General features: G+C 45.4%; 1 protein-coding gene across 2 annotated transcripts in view; it reads right to left on the bottom strand.

Moving 5' to 3' along the window:
• bmp6 (bone morphogenetic protein 6) overlaps positions 1-24172 on the bottom strand; it is a 35508-nt gene extending 11336 nt beyond the window's left edge. For both annotated transcript variants that reach the window (XM_068747712.1, XM_068747711.1), the window contains exons 1-2: positions 23764-24172; positions 200-392 (exon numbers count right to left, since the gene is read on the bottom strand). In XM_068747712.1, the coding sequence (XP_068603813.1) occupies positions 200-392; positions 23764-24172 (602 nt within the window). The remainder of the gene's footprint in view (positions 1-199; positions 393-23763) is intronic.
• Between the last annotated feature and the right edge of the window lie 937 nt (positions 24173-25109).

The raw sequence follows: 25109 nt of genomic DNA, 5'->3' as shown, positions 1-25109 counted from the left end.
AAAGACACGCACGGGGGAGGGGGGGGGGGGGGGGACTGATTTCAAAATTAGAATCTTGAGCTTCACATATCAAGACAAGGTCGAAAAAGCAACATCTGTTGTTACAGCTTGTACCAAGGGTGGATTGATTCTCACACGTTGCACGACTAACTAATGTTCAAACACGACATGAACTAGTAGGACGCGAGACTAGCATTACCTGTCAGGGTGTTCTTTGACCACCTGGTAGACTTTCAGCAGGAAAGTGGCATTTCGAAAGGCACGGATCGCACACTCCTTGTAAAGGCGGAATTCTGCTGCCGTGACGGCCTCGCCTTCCGGGATCTGTGAGAGGTTGAACTTGAACTCTTTGTGGTGACGCCGCTGTGGAGAGAGCGCCCTGTCGTACTCCACTGTGGGATGGAAGCACACGATCAGGAACATTAGGCTCAAAGAGAAAGAGGAACGTTAATACAAAGAGATAAACATGGAGATGATTGCTGGTATACGGACATGTTCTACCAATAGAATATAATTTACAGAGTTTCAGTGTTAAGTATTGAGTGGCTAGTCTTTCACAGCCAGAGGAGTTGAATGGAGAAGCCTCTAACGTCTTTTGGTCTTAAAGTCTAGTCTGTTCCTCAACCTCAGGTTTCCCCCTTATCATCGGTCCAGAGTAAAAGCCCTTGATTCGTTCGGCAGCAGCAAACTTAGAGACGTTCTGCAACCACTTCCGATGAATGAGCCGACCGATGTGCTGCCTCCAACCCCCTTGAGTGTAATATGCGCCATAATGACAATGTTTGCTCGGGTCGATTTGTCGATGAGAAGAGGAGAATGAATTGAGAGTGGCATCTCGATTGAAATTAGATGCCCGAGTTCAGAAATATCCACAGACACCAACTGTGAATGCCAGGCCACAAATATGTGCTATATTCTGCAAAGCACACAAAAAAAGGGTGACATAATTGCTTGAAAACCCAAAATACACAAACGCAGTCTTTGCTATTCTTAAGCCATCACCCTGCTATTGCTTAAAATACTTGTGTGCTATGTGCGCACACACACACACACCCACACACACACACGCACACAGCACCATGTTATCATCTCCACTCTCGTTTCCACTCCTTGCAGGCTGCGGTGCCACTGCCACAGACGGAGCAGCAGAGTGTTTCACTAGAGTCTTTCACCTGGAGCCGAACATGACCCAGCACGGTGCGTTAGTCCAACCGGCGCTGCCACACCGGCCTGGAGGACATTTGAAGGACATGCATTTATTTGCCATTTTGGCCTAGTTAGCCAAGAAAACTGATAGCTCATTTATGTCTGTATGCAAACGTGAAGCTAGAGGCAGGAGTGGGATAACGTAGCTTACGATGGAGACTGAAAACGTGGAAAAGACAAGCCACGGACACTGATGGTGGGGAAATGTAAAAATGCATTTGGACTTGATGAAAGACAGCAGGACATGAGCGCGTCCAGTAGAAATAGTTCAATTAAACACATGTGGTAGTAAAAGCAAAGTTCTCTCCTTTAGTTTGATTTTTTTAAGCCAGAATTCACTTAAATATTTCACTTTAGTTTTAGAGTTATTTTGGACGCTTTTAGAAATCCCCACCTGAGCCAAACTTGTTAAAATGTGACAATTTTATGAGGAGGGGACCCAGCCAAGATGGGCCGATGACACATTTTGTTCCCCAAAGAAAAAACTCTGTTGATGTGAGAATACTGGAACCAATCAGAAACTCCCAAAAGTGGCAGCCCCACCTCGTACCCACACCCAAGAAGGTCAAAGCCACCCCGATTCACATAATTCTCACATCACAGACATCCTGAAACCAAATAACCGGGCAGAAACGCTGGATGAGGAAGGTGCACTCGTCCAGCTTCGTTACATTTCTGAGGAAAATAAGTCCAATTGTGAAACGCAGTGCTGTGACTCGGTCTCTTTGGTGCAAATCCCTTCCAAGGGAACCCACCTCCAGAGAATGAGATGTTATTCGCATCAGCGTCACTTTGAATTTGATCAGACGCGACTCTGACCATTTCATCATTGCACACCAAAGCTGCCCACACACACAGATGTCACAGTAGATGTGTGTGATAATGGGTCTGCTCTTTTCTAGAAAGGTAGATAGATCAGCGCCGCTTGTGTGCCTGTGTGTGGAGGATTTGAGCAAAAGGTCACGGTCGTCAAAATGACTTCACAACACTCCTTTCAACAGCTCTGGGCCCAAAGACAGCTGGAAAGTTTATATTCCCCCACCGTTTAGGAACCAACAGACATTTTGGCAAGAACATTCACTGATAAACTGTCTGTAGGCTGTGAGAAGGTCAGGAAGAGAAGCAATTATTCATCACAGCTGCTTTAATGTTCTTCGTGTAAAGACCCCCTGCAACCAAATACCATTTTTTTAACCTTTTTAACGTGTCTATATGGAATTATTCATGTGCATAGCAATCTAACCATTTATAAAAAGAGATGGCTGAAAAGTCTTACCGACAGGTTTGTAGTCACCAGAGCTCTTCTTGTGCATAAACACAGAGGGACTTTGACTCTCAACTAAAGCTTCAGAGTGAATTCATTAGCATCGTCTTGTGCACGTTAAGGTTTGTCAAATCTTTAGAAAGAAATAAAATTGTACGAACTGATTCCATTTTCCTTTATTGAAATTTGCTGACTTCCCTCCAAGTTCAAATTGATTTACTTTTTTTTTTTTAAGTACGTAAATCCTTTTGAACTGAATCCAGATAAAGACAAACTATTTAAATGCCAAGGGACATCTCACATGATCGTACGCTTCATCGCCTCAGCTCTTTCCGTTAGATGCCTGAGAGCCGCCGCGTTAGCAGCTGAGCAGCATTCCAGCTGCTTCTCAGCTTGAAATTCAATTGAAATCCACTGAGGGTTTGCATCCAAAATCAAAAGGCAGGCTTTCACAAGGCACATGTAGACACCGCCGTGCTCATCCTCCATGACACGAGCGTTGAGATGGAACACACAGAAGGGGAAAAGGGAGAAATTCTTTAAAGATGAAAGATATTAGTGTTCAAGAAAGCAGTCTTAATGCATCACATGTAGAAATACAAATCTGTGTATTTTACGGTTTTGATTTTATTTACACATTTCCACCATTGCTCAGTGGTTCATGAGCAAATACATGCATAAATAATGTTGACTTCTATACTTAACATAAATCGACAGCCAAGGTCAAGAAATAAGAGACAATGACTGAGTCCAGAGGGCAAAGAAAACTTGGATAATGCAAGTTAAACAGACAAACAAAAAAAGGGGGAGAGAAATGATTAGCTTGAGGGAAATGGATTAAGCATTTTTTATAGGCAAGATAGTTTGACCATAATATATCAAATTGAATTACCTGAATGGAAAGTAACACCACAAAAAAGAATCATTTATAGGTCATTAGATCATCCTTTAAAATAACACGGGTGATTGTGGGAGGATGAGATGACAAGGCCAGACAAAGAACGGAAGATTGAGAAACCAAAGGCAGAAAAAAAAGAGGGAAAGGAGACAGTAACAGAAAGGGAGTGGGATGGACAATTTGCAGATTCACTTGGAAGCTTTGGTAGAATTTGTTCTCTCGTTTCCACCTGCACATCTGTTGCTGCTGTCCTCGTACGATAAAGGACTCTTAAAAAGAATGCATAAATGAGCTCCAATACAAAACGCCTGCTCTTCTGTTCTAGAGTTGGACTTCTCTGTGACCTGAAATCCCACAGACAGGAGGTCCAGTGTCACAGGTCGGCTTTTTATAAACTGGAGCAAAGGAAGGAAAAAAGGAAAAGGTGCTGAAAGAAAGACGAGTGAGTGGCGCTTTGAGCCAGCAACGGGGGGAGGGGGGGGGTAGTGGATGAGTATGCAAACAGGAAAACAAGATGGCGTGATGGGAGTAAAAATAAAGAATTACTACAGGTAACATTTTAAAGCTTACAGGGAGTTTGAGGAAGAAATTAGCAGATTTTACCAGCGCGTAGGGATGAAATGTACAAGTAGGAAGGAAGGAAGGAAGATAGACAAATGCATAAAACTACAAAAATAGTTTAGAGGAGCAGAAAAAGCAGTCTGTGCAGGGGAGGCCCCCAGGGTGGTCGACAGGCCGACTGGTCTGGGGTCAGCGCGTTGGCTCCCCGTCCTCACACCATCCAACTATTCCCTCAGACACAGCTGGCAAACAGCCGCCTGCATCCCTCCTGCACATCCCACAACCACAGAGCAAAGCAACCGGCAACCAGCCATCAACACTCAGAGGGTAAAATTTACTTTAGAAAGCATTACAGCCTTCTCAATCAGGTAATGTTGTAAAGATTTCAATCCGCTTTAAACAAACGAACGCCAGCGGATGCACGCGACACAGTTATGGTGCAGCAGCTTTACAAACTGGCTGCTGCTTCCTCGTATTGAATATCAAGTATCTGGAGAGCAGAGTTTCTGCAGAAGACTTTGAGCCGGTATGTGTTACCACATATCAGTCTGATGACAGAGATGAAGTTCATGCAACCAATTTAAACAGGGTGTGTGTGGGGGGGGCGGGGGGGGTTACTCTCTACACTCCTACAGCTGCAGACATGCAGCTGTAGTCAAATTTCAAATTTGTTTCATGCATTGAGATGTTGCATGAAAAAGAAAATGACAGTGAATAGTTCATGATACACAAATAAATATACCGTATACACTACGAGTCAAAAGTTCAAACACACCTTCTCAGTTAATGCCTCTTTATGTTCGGGACTACTTCCATTGCAGATTCTCACGGAAGGCATCAAAACTATGAATGAACACGTATGGGATTATGTAGTAAAGAAAATGACGTGAAATCCAAACGTGTTCCTTCAAAATAGCCACCCTTTACTTTGATGGAAGCTTTGCACACTCTCGGTTTTCTCTTGATGAGCAACATGAGGTCGTCATCTGGAATGGTTTTCCGACAGTCTTGGAGTTCCCAGAGGAGCTGGAGTTTTGCCTTCTCTCTGCGGCCCATCTCATCCCAAACCATTTTGATTGGGTTTAGCTGAGGAGGCCAGGTCATCTGACACTGGACTCCTTCACTATCCTTTGTCAAATAGCACTCACACAGCTTGGGGGCGTGTTTTGGGTCATCGTCTTGTTCAAATATAAATGATGACCGAACACAAACCGGATGGGATGGCATGTCACTGCAGGATGCTGTGGTTGCCATGGTTCAGTGTGCCTTCAATTTTGAATAAAGCCCTGGCAGTTCGTTAACAAAGCTCCCCCAGACACCTACCTACACACACACACACACACCAAAGTGGGAACCCTGCATGAGGAAACCATCTGTTGCACAAAGACACGGCAGGTAGAACCAAAGAGCACACATTTTTGCCTCAGATATGGGAAAAACATACAAACACTGTACAGAAAGGAATCCGATCTAGAACCTTCTTGTTGTGAGGCGGAATGTAAAATATATAACAGAGTTCTTTCACAATTTTTGGTTTTCTACGTAATTCTACACATGTTGCTTCATAGTTTTGATGTCGTCAGTGAGAATCTGCAATGTAGAAAATAAAGAAAAAACATTGAGAGATGCGTTTTTTACACACTGGTAGTGTGTAAAAAAATCAGGATCAAACTTTTTCACAAAATCCTTGCGTTTCTCTTTTGCAGCAATGTGAAAGGTCAGATTAATTTGATGCAGCAGGACCGGATGGGGGCGTGACGTTTGGATGACACTTGTGTGAGCAACCCACGGCCGTTAAAAGCCATGATGAGAAATACTGAAAATGTCTTCAAATTGGCTCAATAGTAACGGCGAGGAGCTCTTCCTCTACCTAAAAGGATGAGATCATAAAGAATGAGAACAACAGACATGAGACCGAAGGTAAATATGTAATTGTTAAATCTCTCTTCCACTTTGAAGGTTAATTGCAGGTTTATGAAGATGAGAAAACTTCAATATCCTTCATAACCTTATATAGAGGAACCTGCTCATTTATGTTTCGGTGCAGAACCCCTGGAAAGCATGTGTATAATCATCATCATGGATTGATGTGATCCCTCAGTGACCTTCCTCACAGCTGTATCCCATAATGCACCACACAGTTTATTCCGCACGAGCCTCTTCACTCCAAGAGGAAAAAGCATGTGTTGACATTTAGCTTGTGTGACTGGTGCGCTTAAGACATCTTCACGTTCCGGGTTACTGTCCTCGTAGCAGCCGATGTTCGGACTCAAGGTTTCCACTCGGTGTCTCCTGGAAGAAACGGCGTGATTGGAGTCAGAGCCGCTTGACCCTGTTGAACTAGCGAGGGAACAAGACGTTAGTGTAGCTGAGCAGAGCTTCTCTCTGCAGCACAGCAAACATTCCGGCATCTTCTTCATAGCCAGGCTTTGTGGCAGTTTCACTGTGAGACTGAAGCAAAAGTGAAGAGAGGACTTTTTTTTCCACACCGAAGAACCTGTCGACATAGTTAAAGACTTTGCAGATTGCTAAACCAGTGAGAAATGTTCTGGATGTCCGAGGCGCGAGATAAATCCATCTGTATTTATGCAATGACAGCCCATAATCTGCCCGGTTGTTTGATGGTTTCTGGGGATAGGTCAACTATGTCCGCGTCCTCCATTGATCATTCCATTCATTCCTCTAAAACCTCATCTAATGAGAAGTTTGGCCTCCGCAGCAGTTTACGCTATCGGAACGGCGTCATCGTCAATATTCCCTTAAAAAACGAGACGTCTCATTAAATGGAATTCTTCGCGATGTAAACACGAGTCGTTGTGAAAAAGGTTCGAGACAGATATTATCATTGAAACTCATAAGCCTTTGGCATGGAGACTGCGTGGAGAGATAAAACGTGGAGACAGCTGTTGGGCTTCGGCAGCGACACACACACTACGGTGGTGTGAGGTGCGTAAGGTGTCGCCACCATGTGTGGCCGCCACCCGGAGCCGTTTCCTCCCGCTGTGTTTTGGCTCTTTATAGTCAGGCAGTTGGCAGGGCAACTCCTGGGGTGGAGGTACAGATGGAAGGGGCCAGGAGTCTGCTGGGAGTCATCATTAACTTGGAGCTAGTGTATATGAGTCTTTAGACACACGTCCGGTGCTCTGATCTTCTCCCCTGATCCGGCATCAAAGCCGACATAATAAGCGCCACAGGAAAACACACACACACACACACACACACACTTGCAATAGTTACAAGTAGAGAGAAAGAGGCTAGGGTTCAACTTTAACGCCACCACGCAAACGGACATCCCAGAGGTCAGCGGCTCGCAGCCAGGCAGCAGCATCAGTGCATCCCGAGGTCAAGCCTCATTAGCGAACGCCGAGCAGCTGCAGCCAGCTTCATTTTCAGCATCCATTAGTGTTTTACAGTGTCAGGAGAGTGATTTAAGCACATTAACAATTAGTTTTACCATCATCGATGGACGAACAGCTGAGATAAAATGTGTTTAATGCTCAGCGGGCCATGCGGTTGTCAAATTATTAATATATCAAGACTGAAATAAAAAGGATTTGGGATAAGGTGTTTCTTGTGAGGAAATCAATGATTCAATGCGAAAAACACCGAAATTCACATTTTGTTTCTAATTTGGCCTTTTTATTTCCACAGCTAATATAACAAGAAAAAAATAAATGTTAAGAAGATGGATAAACAAACAATCTCAGTATTAGAGATTGTTTGTTTCACCATCTAAATTAAATCGCCGCCGTTTGTCCGTCCGTCCGTCCGTTCAGTTCTGGAAGGATCTTGATAACATTTTCAGGGAATGTTGTGATGATTACCAGGAACAGATGATCCTCTTCAGCATGCATAGAATTTTAAGAAATGCATTTTGATTTCACTGAATATTTAAGGTGCGTTTGCAGACAAACCAATAATCACTTAACCTGCTCAACCGTTTCATTTTACTTTACACTCCTGAAAATGATTGATACCACATCTACATAACATTTTATATCCTATGAAGTATTACTTGAGAAGTTATACAAGAGGATATATAACGATCTCACTGAACAGACCCCCCCCCCCCCCCCCCCCCCAGGAGCAAAGGCCCCCGACTGGAACATACAATCACATTTTTCGACCTCAATCATCCTCCGTGTAATTCCTGAAAACCACTTGGGTTTGCCCGTCTCTTACTAATCATGACATGTGTCTCACACACACACACACACACACACACACGCACGCACACACAGTTTCAAAACACACACACACAGTCACAAATCCACAAAGGAAGAGGATCTGATTTTTGTACTCCATCACCACTGTGCTGCATTCCAAACATGATAACATTTGTCTGGATTCACATCCGTCTTTGTCATTTTGAGATTTTTTTGGGGTGAGTGTTCAACATGCATGTGTGTGTGTGTGTGTGTGTGGATAATTGGCTGTAATTGCTCCCCTGCTGGGCCTTTGCTAACAGATAGATATCTGAGGTATGACTGTTGGACTGTGCGGTATCAGCCTTCTCCATCGATGGCCCGACGGCTGACTGGTGGCCGTCATCGGCTCTGTGTTGAGCCTCCATTTGGCCGCCGTGCATCTTGATGCGTCATACCTGTATGTCAGTGGGAGATTTTGTTCCACCAAGCGCTATTAACTCACATTAAGATGTTGGAACTTCTAACTGCGAGGACCATTTAAAAAATGAAGGAATGTTAATATTTGCTTTTCTTATTTCACTTTTTTTTTTTTTCACCACAGAACTTTATTATACTACACATTAAAGGTCTCATATGATGAAAAACTCACTTTTCCCATGTTTCTACACGATAATTATGGTGGGTTTGGGTCATTATCAACCCAAAAACAGTTAAATAAACCATCCAGTCGATCCTGCGTAGTTCTGTAATCACCTACTGAAATGCGTCTCACAGAAATCCTGAATTATGTTACGTGACATTGTTAGAACGTGCACATTCATTGCATGCACACGCGCAGCTTAGTTTCGGTTTCAGAGGCTTTTCTCACGGAGCTCTTTGAGACAGAAAAGAGGGACGCTGTCCTGCAGTATCTGTTTGCTATTTTGACCAAAGACTGTCACAGATATTTCACATAAGTGTCTGGGAACTGCGTTAACTTGTGGAAAAAGAGTATAATATGGGATCTTTAACATAAGATAAAATAACATACAGTATGCATACCAACATTTCGCATACGGTAGCAGAAACATGATGCAATTTTAACCTGCAGAATATGGCTAGAAGTTGATGAGACAACATTTAGGTTCCCGCTAAGAATCTATATTACTGGCAAAAATATTCAGTATGACACACACACCAGATTAAAAAAAATAATCTCTTCTATAATAACATAAGTGCCAAACCCGGTGAATTGTGCATGTTAGACAAACAATGGCATTTAAAGCCACGAGATGCATCTAAAGGGATACGAATGTCTGGATCCGCTGTAAGAACATGAAACGTTGTACCAAAGGATATTGAAGCATTAGAGAGGATCAGGAAAGAACCGCATAACGAAAGAGCAGATGGAAAATACTTCAAAATGGACTACGATTATACAAACATCAATGTCCCCGAAACGCACCGAAGAGGAAAACCACTAAGAAACGTGATTTGATGCAATTTTTGTAATTGCGGTCAGCTTGTATTTTAAAACTTTTCCGGTTTGTGGGAAACAAAGGAAATGCAAAAAGCAGCAAATGACCAGACTTCAGTTCAGGTTACGCAAAGTCTCAGGTCATGAACCATTACATGTCAGCAAATGAGGACATTAAATTTCTGCAATGGAAGTTATTTAGGCTTTGGGATTTTAAATGAAGATTCAATTTCAAATTACATCTCTGTCATGAGTTCAGTTTTGGGATAGTCTCGGAAGACCGTTGCTCGCAGGACTCTTGCAAACTGATACTTTGGCTGCATATTTTCTGGTTGTTTTTGCATTTTTTTCAGCAAACGATAAAAGGTCTCGCTGCAATTGCAGATATATTTTGTTAATTTGAAGTTTGGATATAAGGATGAGAGACCTCGCAGGATTTTCCAAGATGAATGCTCGTGCAAGGTCTTGTAAAGTGCATGCACCCATTCAACCTTTGCACCTAATCTCTATACAGTAGTTGTGTCTGTTTGATCACTTAAAGGTCAAAGTGGCCACAGAAAATAGCTCATTGACATTAATGGCCAGTTTGCAATTTCCCCCAACAGTCCCTGTAAAAACAAATGCTGGTTTCGTTGAAGATCGATTTGAGCCAACGAGCTGTCGGCGAATGAAAGAGCAACAATCTTTTTCCCCCCATTCATAAGGAAATGCCACAAAAATCAGGGAATAAAAATGAGCTGGAAGAGAAACAACCCAGTAAATAGTTCTTCCCACTTTATGGGATTGCTGATGAAAATGGAACTACAGCAGAGCAGCTGTCACAACAGGCGCTTGTCCGACGAACGGTGGCTTGTATCTCACTTCAACTCAGAGCAGAGGTCTTCACACACCAGGCCCGGCCTAGACCATTTCTAAGTGGAAGGACCTCTGCACAAATCGGCAGCGCTACGCACTCGATTTACGAGATATCTGCACACGTGATGAGTTGTTTCTATTCTTTGCATTTCCTCAGTTAACAAGAAAAACATCCAGGCTCAGCGAGACTTCAAGTTCGGACTCATGCCGTCTGAAAACGCAAGACTTCTGCTGCCGTCCTCCTCGACCTTCCTCGACATCTTGTTCTCTTTGGAGGCCGATTTGGCACAAAACATGGACAAGAAAATAAACGCAACCGAGCACCGCGGCCGTAAACAAACCCAGCAACACCAAACACTTCGCCGTTAATGTAGGCGAGTAAGAACAACAATACTAAACCAGAATCATTACTCTTAAAATACACAGCGTGCTCAAAGATGCTTTGTTTAGAGTCGGTCAGATTTTTGGGTATTGGCCATCCTCTGGTTACCATGGGATACCGTGCATCAACATTTGGGTAGCCAGCAGAGGAGGGTTTGTCAAAATCTATGGTTCTCTGCTGGAGAACAGATGCTGCTGCAAATATATCCATGATATTTGGAAAGAAAAAAGATTATATATTTTTTTGCTGTTGCCTTGACAAAATGAAATCTCCACATGTAGTATAACAGGTGGACGATAATAATCCTCTAAGATGTCATTAGAGTCAGAATTTATTGGCTAAATCAGTGGCCTTGACAGACCGGAGGTCTGATTATTTGAAATGAGGAATCTCTGATCTCATTCCGTCAAGGTTCTCCGTCCTTGATGTTCCGCTCCATTTCGTCTCCGATTTATGTGACAGAGAACGGCAACTTATTGCTTTCCTCTCAGGCCATGACCAGAATTCAGAAATCCCTCTGCAGCTTTGGGGGTTCGGCTCTATTCAGCCTTAAGTGAATATTCTGTAAAGAGGGGCTGCACTCCCATGATGAGCAAAACAACATTTGTGGGTATGACCTTAAATGTATTTATGCTGCGTCAGTACAAGGGTGAAAGATGTAAAGAATGCCCTTTGACCTGCCTGTCGAGCTTTGTAAAAGAAAAAAAACCCTGAAGACTGATCATGAAGAACGAAAGAGCAGCATCTTTTTCACATTTATAGGAGGTAAGGTACGCGAGTCTCTTACATCATTCCTTTATTGCCTTCATTTGTCTGAAGGTGTGCATCTCTGTGTGACTTATATTCATCCACATGCCTCAACGTGCAGCAGCACAGACGCCTGCTATAGTGATCTGTGGTGCATGTCTGCTTTAATGCAGCAGGTGTGTGTGTGTGTGTGTGTACACGGGGGGGGGGGGGGGGGGGCATTCTGGTCCCAGATGTAGAGGAGGAAGCCAGTGTCAGGTCCAGGAGATGGATCTCTCCTGAGGGATCTGATAAATAAGGAAAAAATATCTTTGAAAAAGGGAAACACAGCTGTTTCCAAAGGAGAAGTCAAGATATTGGTGACTGTGCATTCCTCGAGGTAGAAGGCAGGATCGCTCCGTGACGCCGTTTGGCGCTCCGTTTCCCCTCCCTCTTCCTCCACATCTCCCCGTCCTCCACTCGCCGCTCTCCGACACAGTCGAGCTGCGACCACAGCGCATTTCAGCAGCTGAGAGACGGAGCATATGATCCACTGGGCAGGCTTCAGCCCCCCCCCCCCCTCCTCCCCCTGGGCTGACTTCTATGTAAAGGCCTACTGCTTGTTTTACACGCCGGCACGGCGCCAAAAACAGCGACGGCAACCAGGCACCTCAATACTCAAAAAGCAGGTGGACCTCGAGGAAAACAATCAGTGTTTCTAATAATAGATCTGTCAAAGACGTCAACACAAGTGAGATGAAAGCGGAGAATGTATCCTCAAACCCAAAGAAGAGCACCCAAAATGCTTTACAAAATAAAAGTATTCCCATCTGAAGGTCTCCAGTGGGAAATGTTCCCTAAACGTGCACCAAAAAAAAAAGTATGTAGAAATAACACCAATCATTGCTGCTTTGAACATTTTGTGCGTCTTTATAGTCAATGAGAGCTGCACTCCCCCTTTGCGTCTCATTTTAAGATAATTATGTCATAAACTGAGACTGAAGATCATGTGAGAAGATAATCCCAGTTTATTACAACACAACTCTAATCTCGATGAGAAGTTAACGACCAAAGGTTCAGCCAGATGCTACAGAATCAGTGTTGACGATTGCCCAGTAAAGTGTCACAGTAGAAGCGAGGACGTCTTTAAATGGGCCGCGTTGTGATAGTGCAGCCATTATTTAACGATTTGGCTACGCTTTGTTTTCAAGGCGTTTGTCAGTTGTGGAAGTTTATCTGAAACCGTTTCGATCATCTGACCATTTCCATTTCTTTCCTCATCTCAAAAAATTAAAAATCACCTCAGAAAATCCAGTGAATGGATTATTATTCCAGATTGGAAGAATTAACCACTACAAAATAAGAGTTTATAAGTACAACACAATATTATAAAAAAAAGACCACAGCAAAAATCATGAAGGGGAGATGTTATTAAAACCCAAAGAAAGCACTCAAACCTCTTCCAAGGCAGCTCGGGTTCCCGTTCTGTCATTACACCCAAAAGCAGCAGCGCTGTGGTAGCTTGCCCGTCAAAATGCAACACGTTGACCACGAAAACCTAAAGCTAAAATCACAGTAGTAACATGAATAGTTTGATCGACATTAAAAAAGATTTACTATCACATATATATCGACAATAGTTCAAATAATGGTGGTTTCCTGGTGGATCTATTATCCATGACTTCTCCCACCCTTCCCAGCACTTTCATGGAAGTACTTTATCTGTAATTGACAAAAGCACCAAAAAAACAAAAGTTCAAGCAAATACATTCTAACAAGAATTCCTGACATTGAGTCGTTTTTCTGGATCCGGTACAAATCGATACTTCCGTTACGTCTATATAACTCAAAAGGATTTCTACCTTAAATATTAGAGCTCATCAGCTCTACGTTTCCCTCACACTTCCGTCAGACCAGCTGGGCTTACCCAGCAGCTCATCTGTGTGTACGTTGTGTGTGTGTGTGTGTGTGTGTGTGTGTGTGTGAGGGTTAGGGTGCAGAATGAGGAAGAGGCTAAAACCTCCATGATTAAAACAGAAACTTCTTGTGTTGGGATTGAGACGACTTCTCCACAGACGCCCAGAGGATTGGAAGTCGTCCTTTCTGGAGGAAGGACTGGGCCGAGTTTCCCCCCCGTACATCCTTACTGATAAGAGGCTTTGGAGCCTCACATCACTGGGTGTGGATACATTCTTCTTCTGGGCGGCCTTATTGGATGGAAGTCAAGCCCCTAACCTGTCGCCCGATTATCGTTCTCGCCTATAACAAGCTGTCTTAAGCTCCAGCAACACCCGTGACCCACAAAGCAGAAAAGCGGCGTTAGAAGAAAATGGATGGATAGATGTTTTGCAAGAAAAGTATTAATAAAGTACATTTTCTGCTCAACCGTGGACGTATTCCCTAATAAAACAACAACACAGATCTCTCAATGGTCTTTCCACCCCCTGTGTTCATTTTCTCATCTTTCGTCGTCCCTTCCTCCCTCCCTCCATCCCTCCCATCTCCGACTGTTTTCCTGTCAGTATCGTGTTTAGAAAGTCAGCCTGCAGGTCAGCCTAGGGCTCATAAATTTGTCAGCGACAGCACAGTTGAAAGTGAGGCTTCTTGGTCGGGAGGGTAAGGAGCATCTGCGCTCACATGGGGTATTTCTTCTCACCGTGGGCCCGCGGTTGTTGTTTCAGGCATGTCCTCTTTGGAGAGACAACCACCCTGGGAACATGTGACCAGAGGGATATAGATTTCTATGTGACGCAAGGATTTGGTAGAAGACTCCTGTTTCTATGTGGGAGTTGTTACTATCGAACAAACACACTTCAGTTATCAGTGTGGACACACAAACCAAGCGTATATATCTCTTTGTGCACGAGAGGGTGACTTTGACTTTGACCTTTGCATAAGCCTCCACTACACTTATCACTATAAAATAAAGAGCTGCTGTAATCTATGATGGTTTCTGAGTCTGTTCTGTTTACTGTGGTGCATTTAGTGGAGTAAATGGTCAATGCAAATGTGTTTCCAGCACAGGAGAGTTTGAGTTTGGTATAGCTTTTAAATAAATATTGGATCACAATTGAGCGCAGCTGCAAGGAATCTCACATTAGATTGTTTCTGCTCTCTTCTACCAAGCATCCCAACATCTCACTCTGTGATACAGTAACACCTGAGCGGAATGTTGCTGCAAGGCATTTTGGGAAATGGAGGTAATGACTATGACCAAATGCAGAAATTGGAATTGCATGCCTCCGTGCAAATTGCAGTGTTTCATCCCTGCATGTCCAAAATATTACCATGTCTTAAAGACAGAATTAATTCATTTGATAAATAACTGTTGGGAAAATAAGGAATTAGCAGGAGCAAATAGGGATGCTGTTCTTCCTGAAGAAAGAAGAAAAAAGCCTACAATGTCTAAAACATGGATGTTCCTCACCTTTTTTAAAAAGGTGGGCACACAACATTACCACCAGAAATTAATTATCAGACCAGCAGTGAAATACAGCCACAAACCTCCCTTTCCTTTCCTGAGGTATGGTGTTGAACAATGGCCAAGAAAGGGTTTTATGAGGTCACGATGACCCTGAGCTTTGACCAACAAATTCTAATAAGTTCAGAGTCCAAGTGGACGTTTGTGCCAGAGGTAATGAAATTCCTTCCATGAGATATCGCCTTCAAAATAATGGGACAGACGGATGGATGGACTGACCCACATTTAAAAAAAAAAAAGAAACATTTCTTTCTACAGCCATCACCAACACAGATATGCGTGAGAAGCTAAATGGGACGTAGCCCAGCATCTAAATTAAATTACTCAAGTCCAACATAAGATTAAGATATGTAGCAGAATGCACGGGTTAGATTTTAAACGCAACATTCCGTCTCTAATATTAACCTTAAAGTAGTGCTTCAATTCTTTTCTGTTAAGACCACCTAGAGAGAAGAAAACCTTTGGCAGCCCACGCCCCGAATGTAAACAGTGTAGGATTTGTCTATAAAATTGTTAAAAGTACACCTCTGATAACATTGTATCCTTAATAACATTAGGGAAAACTAAGTAAGTAAGTAAAAGAATATGGAACAATTTACAAAAACAAATCACTTTAACCTTGTTTTTAGTCTGAACCCCAAAACAACAAGATTTAAAGTGAATCAATTTGACTTCAATTCAAGAAAAATTAAATCCTTATGTAAATTATAAACATTTTTCAACCAGCCAATTGAGTCATTTAATACTGAAAAATAGACTCAAATAAAATTAATAACCGATAATTGATCAGAACAATTACCTCAGGAGCACACATGTATAATATGTTAACCTACAAAATAAAACAAATTGTTCTGATTGCTGAACAGAGCAGAGGAGCTACAGTACATGTCCTGCGCATGCTCAGTAGAGTTAATGGCACGCTACTTGTCGATGTGAAACCGCCACTGCCACCTACTGTAGTGGATGTGTAATTGCACTTTATTATGGAAAGACAATGAAAAAGCAAATGGTAATTTCACTGTGCATGTTCCCCAGAGACACAAGCACCCTACCGGCATTTCATCTATTTGAGAATCACCGTCAACGTCACAAAGCTAGCAGCAAATGACACACAACCAACTTCACGGCATCAACACTATGAGACAAGCTAAATGCTAATGTCCTCACAATTACAATGCTGACATAAATCCAGAGACATTTATCCATTGGGAATCAATAATGTCAATAGTTGAAACTTTTTTTGGTCTGACCCACAACCGTTCAACAGAACAACAGACGAGTATCTAAAAAGGGATTTCCGTGATGGCCCTGCTTGTCCCATCTATAAAAGAACTTCAAGTCGCATTCATAGAAACACAATGACATTCGTGTACAGATTAATGTGTGTATTCAGAACACACACACACACACCATCCTTCCTCTGCTCCTTCAGGGTCGCCGTCTCTCGGCCCTCCAGCATCCTCTGGGTGTGCCTCCCTTTTCTCTTGTCCCCCTCCTTTCTCCCTTTCCCCTCTGCCTTTTTTTTTTTTATATTATTTAACAGCAGTACATCCCTGCAGGTCTCCTGGTGGCGCCGCAGAAGAATGCGACAGCAGGAACGGCTGCTGTGGCATTTACTCCGTTCCTGCCAACCGCAATCGTCACCGTTACAAGGGAGTGAAACTCTGACAGAGCAAATGACCTGATCGTTATGATAATGGAGGGGGGGGGGGGGGGGGCTGCTGATGCAGAGTTCAACAGCTCACGGGTTCATAACCTTTTTTAACAGCTAGGGTGGACTGCAAATTCCACAGACATACCAACCAGTGTTTACAGAAAAAGCTTGAGGCCTGTACTGTGTAATGCGACGTTGATTGCGTCACCAGACAAACGCCAAAGTGAAGGAACGAGTCCGTTCAGACGTCTGCAAAGAAGGGTAAGCTCAACTGCAAGAAACAATTGCCAAGTCTGAGGAGACGATAGTTTTAATGCAACGTAAAATATTTCTAGCAAGATGATTTTACTTTGGAAGAAATGTTCAAATAAGCTCGCTCAGGATCTAAGATGACTACAATAAAAAAGTACATAACTGTCAAAAGAAAACATTCTTGTTTCTAGATCTAATATTTTAAGAAACATCTACAGACTATTTAATTGACTCTGATGCAGAAATCATAACCTGCAGCATTCCCATCCTGTAGCATCCTCTCATAAGCTCCCCCCCCCCCCACCCCCCGTTTTATTCTTGCAGTCACTCCAAACCCCAAACGTAACCTCGTGCAGGCAGCGGATGTTTTCAACATTCAACAGAATTGGTTTCCTTGGTTTTAGCTGCAGTGAGAAATCAGGGAAAATTGCTTGGATCAAAACAAAGACATTCCCATCATTCTTTCACATATACGAATGTTGCGCGCGCGCACACACACACACACACACACACACACACACTAAATCCAGGTTAATGATCTCCTTTGCATGGCCTCCTCAGACAGTCAAACACACAAGACAAAGGCTGACAGCTTTACGGTGCTTTTAGCAGAACACAAGTAAAACTACACACTCCCTCCTTGTGTTAAAGACAAACACACACACACACACACACACACACACTCAGAACAACCGAAGGATTGCAACAAGCAGACAACGTGCACGAAGCAACCGCAGGTTTGCATGAAGTTTTCTGAATACAAATGAAAGTAACTCTGGGACAAGTTACTGTGCATGAATATTTATGCACGTTCTACATAGTTTTCCCAAAATATATTTACATTTTGTATTTCAAAGCAAGAATCTTTTCCTTCCGAGCTTGGGAAAAAGATCATTTTGGAAACCCAGACTGCAGATTAAAACCAATACGTTGATCCATGTTTTATGGGGTCGAGCCTGATGTTTCACATCTTGTGAGTGACATGAGCTCCTGCAAGAATCCATCACATCAAGCCGTTTCTGATTAGCTGCTGCCGTCAACATTATGATGTTTGTTCCAAAATTATCTGAGAAACAAAACAAGAAGAAGAAGAGCTATGAGGAAAACAACAGATGTGCGAGAGGACGGGGAAGCACAGCAGAGCAAACAGAGAAAATTCCTCCATGCCGGCACCCGGAGGTGATAAATGGGCTGGAATCAGATGTTCCACCAGGGTTATCAGCTGTGTTCCATAGATCGTTACCAGCCGCAAGCGTGCCTCACTTCACCTCCTTATCTCGTCACACTCCTCCGTCTCGCACCGCTATCTCTCCAAACTGGAATGTCCAACGAAGACAGGAGATGAAAATGAGACAGAAGGGGGGGGGGGGGGACAAGGAAGAAACGCGCTCTAATCTCTGGGCCTCGTCTCGAGCTCTGCAGCCGTCTCGTCAAGTCGGAGAGTTATGGCGTGAGAGGGAGTGATATCATCAGGGTGGGTGGGCGTGTGGGGGGGGGGGGGGGGTGTTAAGTGCAGGGTGTGTGACAGAGATGACTTCAAGTGTAAATGGAATGCTCTCTTACAAACGGTCATCTGCTGCTGAGCTGGATGTGCGCACGCCTCCACGCTAGCACCAGCGGCTAACGGACAACCGCGTCACGTCTTCCACCGGCTGAGGCCGATGGCGTCAGGAGAAGACTCGTAAGACACGCACGGGCCGAAGCGAACCCTCAGCGGACTATAGAGCCGTCCTGTGACACCTCGGCCTTTATGACAGGCATAAAGCTGCTCTGGAAAAGACATAACGTGGTTAACCCCCCCCCCCCCCCCATCAACCCGGTTGGTTTCATGAGGACGAAGCCCATGAAAGGAAGCACCGAAACCTCAATAAACAGGATTATTTGTGTTTTTGGATACTGTAAACAAATGGAGGTCCAGAGTTTGTTAATTGGATTTTTCTCGCCGCCGCAGGAAGGTTTCATCCGCCAAGTTTATATCTCAGAAAATAACCTTTATTCTGCCGCAGCATATCTTGAATTCCTCTCCTGACGTGCATCGAATACCGTTTACAATACGGTCAACGCTGAGGGGAAGTGACGGGTGGCCGTTCCGGTCAGGACTCAGAGACTCTGCAGGAAGTGCTTCAAGACGGTTTAGAGAGAAAAAAAATGTCCAAAGCTCCCTTATGCATCGCACAATTGACTCTTTGATTGAAGCCAACTAATTATTTGATCGTGCTGGGGCTTTTGGGACATGTTTCACTGCAAAGGAAATGGCTTACCCGGGCTTAGGCACCGAGAAACGCTGCCAGGCATCGCAAGACAAGGAAAACATCAGTTTAATACGGGGACTTGGGTTTAGAATAAGCCCAGGTCTGTTAGGAACCGGCTAATCTCTTGAAAACCCACTTCTTAAGGCTTGTTTGCCTTTCATGTGCGGGAGGTTTTGGGGAGGCCGGCAGAAATCTCAGCTGTTGACTTGGGTACGAGGTCGAGTGACGGCTCGGCTGGAGCCAGGGTGAGTTGAGATGGAGAGAACAAGACAAGGGAGGCGACAATGCAGGCAGGAAAGCAGAAAATCATAGGACAACTGGAAAAGCACTCGGAGAGCGCAGACCTCCGGTGGTGAGACAGAGCCCCCCCCCCCAATGACTGTCTCAAATGCCATAAACACCAGTCAATAATCGACCAAGCTATTGAACACATTTTGAAGCTCCGAAAATGTCGCCGAAAATTTCAAAACAATCCAGAATCCAGGATCTCTTGTCGATCATCACCAAAATTGAACTGTTGCTGGTGAGATTCCCAACATTCCCTGAAAAATTCATCAATTGAGATCTTATCTAAAAGATATTTCTGATGACTTGCAGTGTTAGCGTGTCGTCGCACAAACCCCGCACCGTTGCGTACGGCCTGTGTGGCCAAGTGCGGAACAAAATCAATCAAATACATCTAATCTGCTTCAGGATACATTTCCCATGGAGAGAACTTATTGATCACCGCTTTTGAAAGTGACAGACGACTATGCGTGGGTGGATTTTCCCTGAATCATAATACGACCTTCTCTTCTGGGACAGCAACGGATGGGAGAGAAAACAAGGGGAGCTTTGATTTGTGTTCCGAGCCAAGCCAAGCCAAGCTTAGAAATGCCCCCCCCCCCCCCACACACACACCTGCCCGTCTGGCTGGAACGGAGGGGGCATAAAAACGAAGTAAACTCATCACAGTTAAATGCAGATGACACAGAACAACATTTGGAGCTCCTGCTCGGTGACCCGTCAAACCAAAAGCCATTTCTGTGCATCCTCGACTCGCCGTAACCACGAGGATCCAGCTCGACCACCGAAACCAGACCCGATAGGAATAGCGACGCCTCCCCTGCCGGCGAGAATAGCTCTCACGGCGGCCGCAGATATTTGTTTAACAACGCGTCAGCACTCATTAATTACGCGTCGACCTTGAATTTGCTTTCCAACGGGATGCACCTTACCAACCGTGGTCAGTCCCGCCCCCGCCCCCCCCCCCCCCCACTCATTCCACCACATGTTACAGGAGGTTAGTGGCCGACGGCCAGCATCTCAAAAGAGAAGGCTGTCCTTTTTCCACTAAACGTGTCCCAGCAGGAGTTCTCAGAAAACATAAACGTGAAAAAGATGCAACTGTATTCTACGGCTCATAAAGAGCCCGGGTTTTTCCAGGCTGCTCCCTCTTACTTCCCGAAAATGCCTTAAAATCCAGTAAACAATAAGTCTGCTCAATTAAAATGGTTGTCATTAATCGCTTGTTGCTTATTGATCCATGATGCCGTATATTTGTTTTCATATAGTTTTACGATCAGCTGCTCAAAACAAGATTCTCATTCTCCCGGTATTTCACCTGCAGGACTGTCTGGGATAGAACGATAGTTCTATTGTCTCAGAGCTGATAAGGAGGGAAGCGAGAAAGTGCGATCAGAACCATCAAAGGATTGATCGAGCGAGAATCAACGAAGAAGCAATCACTTCATCCTTCAGGAAGCCTTCAGGCCGCTTCGTTTTCACCTCGGGTTTACAGATCCCGCCACGGACACGCGTGCTCTGCTCACGTCAGGATTTTCTGCGAAATCAAATTCTACAAAGTGCATTTCTTTGTCTACTTAATACGAGATTATGAGATTCCTCCTTTATTAAAAAAGTTTAAACAATTTCATATTCGGGGGAAACGCGGAGGCGCAGTGGGTAGCGCTGTTGCCTTGCGTCAAGAATGTCTTAGGTTCGATTCCTTTCTGTGCCGAGTTTGTATGTTCTTCCCGCGTCTGCGCCAAAAACAAAACAATTGTCCTTAGGTGTAAATTTGAGCACAGCTGGCTGTAAACTGGCGACTTGTCCAGGGTGCACCCCGCCTCTCGCCCGTAGTCTCAGCTGCAATAGTTTCCAGCGTAACACCCCCCCCCCCCGACGCGTATTTCGGATAAGCGGCTGAAGATGAAGGCGAACGAATTTCACATTCAGTAGTTTTGTTGGCTTAATGCATAAATAATTAAAGCCGTCATTCCCCCCCCCCCCCCCGCGTGTGAGCAGAAGGACAGACAAAGTCTGGACCCCGACCACCTGAAGCCATCACAGGCCTGGAACTCAGAGGACCTTTAACAGTGACCATTCCCCCAGGGCGCCGCTGGCTACTGGGACATGTCCAGAGCTGCAGCATGAGTCATTCAGCATGCAGCGCCACTCACTCCACTCACTCCACTCACTCCACTCACTCCACTCACTCCACTCACTCCACTCACTCCACTCACTCCACTCACTCCACTCACTCCACTCACTCCACTCACTCCACTCACTCCACTCACTCCACTCCACTCGACCTCAGTGGAAAGCAGGATGTCCACAAGGCAAACAGTGAAGAACGTGCTATTCTAGGAATGAAGATGAAAAGGAAGCTGGAAAATATACTTCTGGTACCCCAATTTGAAGTTTTCCACCTCTTGCTCAGATGTGTGGGTTATTCTTTTTATTTATTTTTTGAATGGGTCATTCCGAACGAGGAGAATGGATGACTGAATGAAACGTCTATATGAATCATGCAGAAGTGGGAAGGAAGGGGGGGCATGTAGTTCACGGAGATTGCACTTGAGCCTGGAAGTAATGAAGGAGCTCTTAAATCTACCCGCACCCCGAGAGAGGAGCCTCCGAACGAGAGCTCTCTATCTGTGCGACTGCAGCTGGCTGTGAAAGACATCAGTTCAGGCCCCATCTTAAATCACCGCCTCCGTTTCATTTGCTATGACGAAGATAGGATTCACTAATGTGCGAAGGTGAATCTGGTTTGAAACCAGATTGTGAGCAGGAACAGAGCCTCTGTCATTATCCTGATCTGATTCGGTTTCACAAACAGGCTCCTCTCGCTGCACGTCTGACTCGGGCTCGGTCCGTTCATCCTGCGCCACATTTTTCAAACACTTTCAAACATAATTGTCTGGCGCCGCATCCCTTATTCTCCCCCCCCCCCCCCCCCCCCCATTAATCTTGATTCCAATTTGTAATCTCGCTTTGGCCACATGTGAAAGCCACCTTTTTAGGCCGATTTCGAAAAAACAAGGGAGGACCACCCAGAAGAGTTTCAGCCTCTCTTTCTCTTTCAAAGCTGCTCCACATGCGCTGCTCCAAATGAACGAGCGACGCATTAAAAACCAATCGGAGGGCGACGACACACAGTAGTCGTGCGAGGCCTTATTCGCAAAGCAGATGGAAATCCTTGGCCCGTCCGGCATTAATTACAATCGCATTCGGGGAGGAAGCCGTCCCCTCCTCCGGAGCAGTTAGGCCTCCGTGTATACGGCTGGAGGAGACGGCAACCGAATCCCCCCGGTCGCCGCAGAAATCCGAGGGAATCGTCAAAAGATGCACGGGACGCGATTAATCAAGCGGAGAGCCAGATGTGCAACAGCAGCACAAAGCCAAAGTCAAACGACGCAAGAATAGCGAAGCCGCAGACGCACGAACTCCACATCACCTCCATCGCACCCCGACACCAGCCAACGATATTTGATACCAACGAGACGGCCTCCGTGTTGCAACACCAGTACCCCCCCCCCCCCCCCCACACACACACACACACACAGGGCCAATAAGTGGAGAAACATTTGCTTCCTCACAGACCAATCCTACGTTTCCACTTTACGTGGATTAACAGGTGAGGACTAAAAATACAACAAGCATTTGATGGACTTTGTGTTTGAGGAGAATTCCACTGTTGCCATGGCGGCATCACTACAATGAAGTTCAGATCCAAAAGAAGATGGCAATCCTTTAAAGCCTAACGTCTGACTCCGGCAGCTCCTCCGTTCATCTTCAGACTCTGGAGTCTTCCAGCAAACGCCGGGTTCAAGAGTCTCCTTTTTTTTGTCGTCACTAACTAATTTGCTCGAGTGACTAGTTCTAACAATCCGGCGCAATTTACGCACAGAACGCGCAACGTGCTGCGCTGGAGGTCAACGACGGGAATAACCCCTGTATTTATAAACACCGGCGGTGGTGGTGGTGGTGGATGGATGGTTTGCTGAGAATACTGGCTCTATTTTTCCTGCGGGAACATAAATCATGGCGCAGATTGAACAGCGAGCCTGAGCGGCCGCAGAATTCCGGTCCTGCGAGTGGAGGGAAGGAAGGAGGGTCGATTTAACCGGGGAGGACGAGCAGCAAGAAAGTACTCCAGATTTGTACTCGGTCAGTGTTTGTAACGCGCAGACCAGAGAGAGTATTTTAAACCTGCGCAAAATGCCTCGTTGAAGTTTAAATGAGTTCCCTCGTCGCCATCCGCCACCTCGCCGGTTCTCGCACCTGTTCACCCTTTAGAATCAGGCTCACCTGCGGGTTTCTCCTGATCACGTCACGAAAGCGCAGTTATTCTGGTAACTTACCGAGATTTAAGAAGCTCATCACCATGTCTGCGTCATTCAGGAAGGCGGCTTCTTGGTGCGTTGCCAGATGAGGACTCTGCGTCGTCCGCGGGGTCTGGAGTCCGTCCTGCGCGCCCCCCGCCGGGCTCTTCTCCTCGCCCGACATGGTGTTGTACAAGTCCAGCATGAAGAGCGGAGCGGAGTTGTACTTTCCGCGGGACAGATGCGGCCTCGGTCTGTGCGGCAGCCCGAGGATGGAGAGGATCTCCTTTTGCATCTCCCTCCTCTCGTGCGTCCGCAGCCGCCGGTGGATGAAGCTCGGGTGGACGTCGTCGTTCCCATCCAGTGAATAGTTACTCCCGGCGACCAGGAGCACGGAGTAATACGCGCTCCACCACAACCCGACCAAGGCGAGCCAGCGGCTGGTCATGGTGTTGCCCCGCTGTGCCCTCCGGAGTCCCAAGCGTGCGTGTGGCTTGGAGCTTCCAGTCGCCTATTCCAAACTCTAATCGTGCGTAAAGTTAACAAGTCCCGTCCCGAGCGCGCTGTTATCTGTCACAGCCGCAGATCAAACAACGAGAGTTTCCTCGTGCGTCAAGCCATTTGGAATACTTCCCCAAGAGAAATCAGGAAAACAGCGTCGGACCTGCGTCCATTCCCGGATCCCGCGTAGCGCGCTGTGCTGCCTCGGGATAAAGCGCACCATGTGGAACCATATTCTGAAAGACAGTCAAGCGGCGCCACCGTTTGATACGAGCGTCACCGCGAAAGGAGAGAGAGAAGTCCTGTGAGAGAAGCCATTTCACGAGAAAAGGAAAAGAAAGCGCTTTCCCGGCGTTGCGCAACGACGCGCGTCCCTTCAACAGCTCAAGCAGCCCCGGTGACAAGTACGCACCGCTGCAGGCTGCGTGCGAGAGTCCAACGGCGATCCACAGGTTGCAGTCCATAATATGCGTGCGCGGGCGCGTATTGGCGTGTGCGTCTCCGTGTGTGCGCGCGTGCTCAGAAACCGCCCACTCCACGGATGCGCACTGAACCAGAGGTGGAGCTCTTCAGATTTCCAGATTATTTTTTTTGCTCAGTGCACAACAGAGCTCGTCTTTCCGCAAAATAAACCGCGCTCTGAATTCTTCGTGTTTCCAATTATTATTACTAGAAATGCGTCACGGCCTCACCTGCGCGCGCGCGCGCGCGCGGGTTTCCCGCAGCAGAGTTCATGCAGTTGTTGTTTCTATCATTAGTTCTGGTTGTTTCATGAGGTTTGGATCATTGCGCTCTGAATTCTTCTGTTCACCTGTGATCCATCCTCACGCGTCCATCGTTAGACGCGTCTTCTCCTCTTCAATAAACGATGCCCAGTTGAAGCA

The sequence above is a fragment of the Brachionichthys hirsutus genome, chromosome 14 (genome assembly GCF_040956055.1).
Source record: "Brachionichthys hirsutus isolate HB-005 chromosome 14, CSIRO-AGI_Bhir_v1, whole genome shotgun sequence".
Classification (NCBI taxonomy): Eukaryota; Metazoa; Chordata; class Actinopteri; order Lophiiformes; family Brachionichthyidae; genus Brachionichthys; species Brachionichthys hirsutus.
The sequence above is the reverse complement of the archived record's forward strand: the minus strand, read 5'-3'. Positions and strand labels throughout refer to the sequence as shown.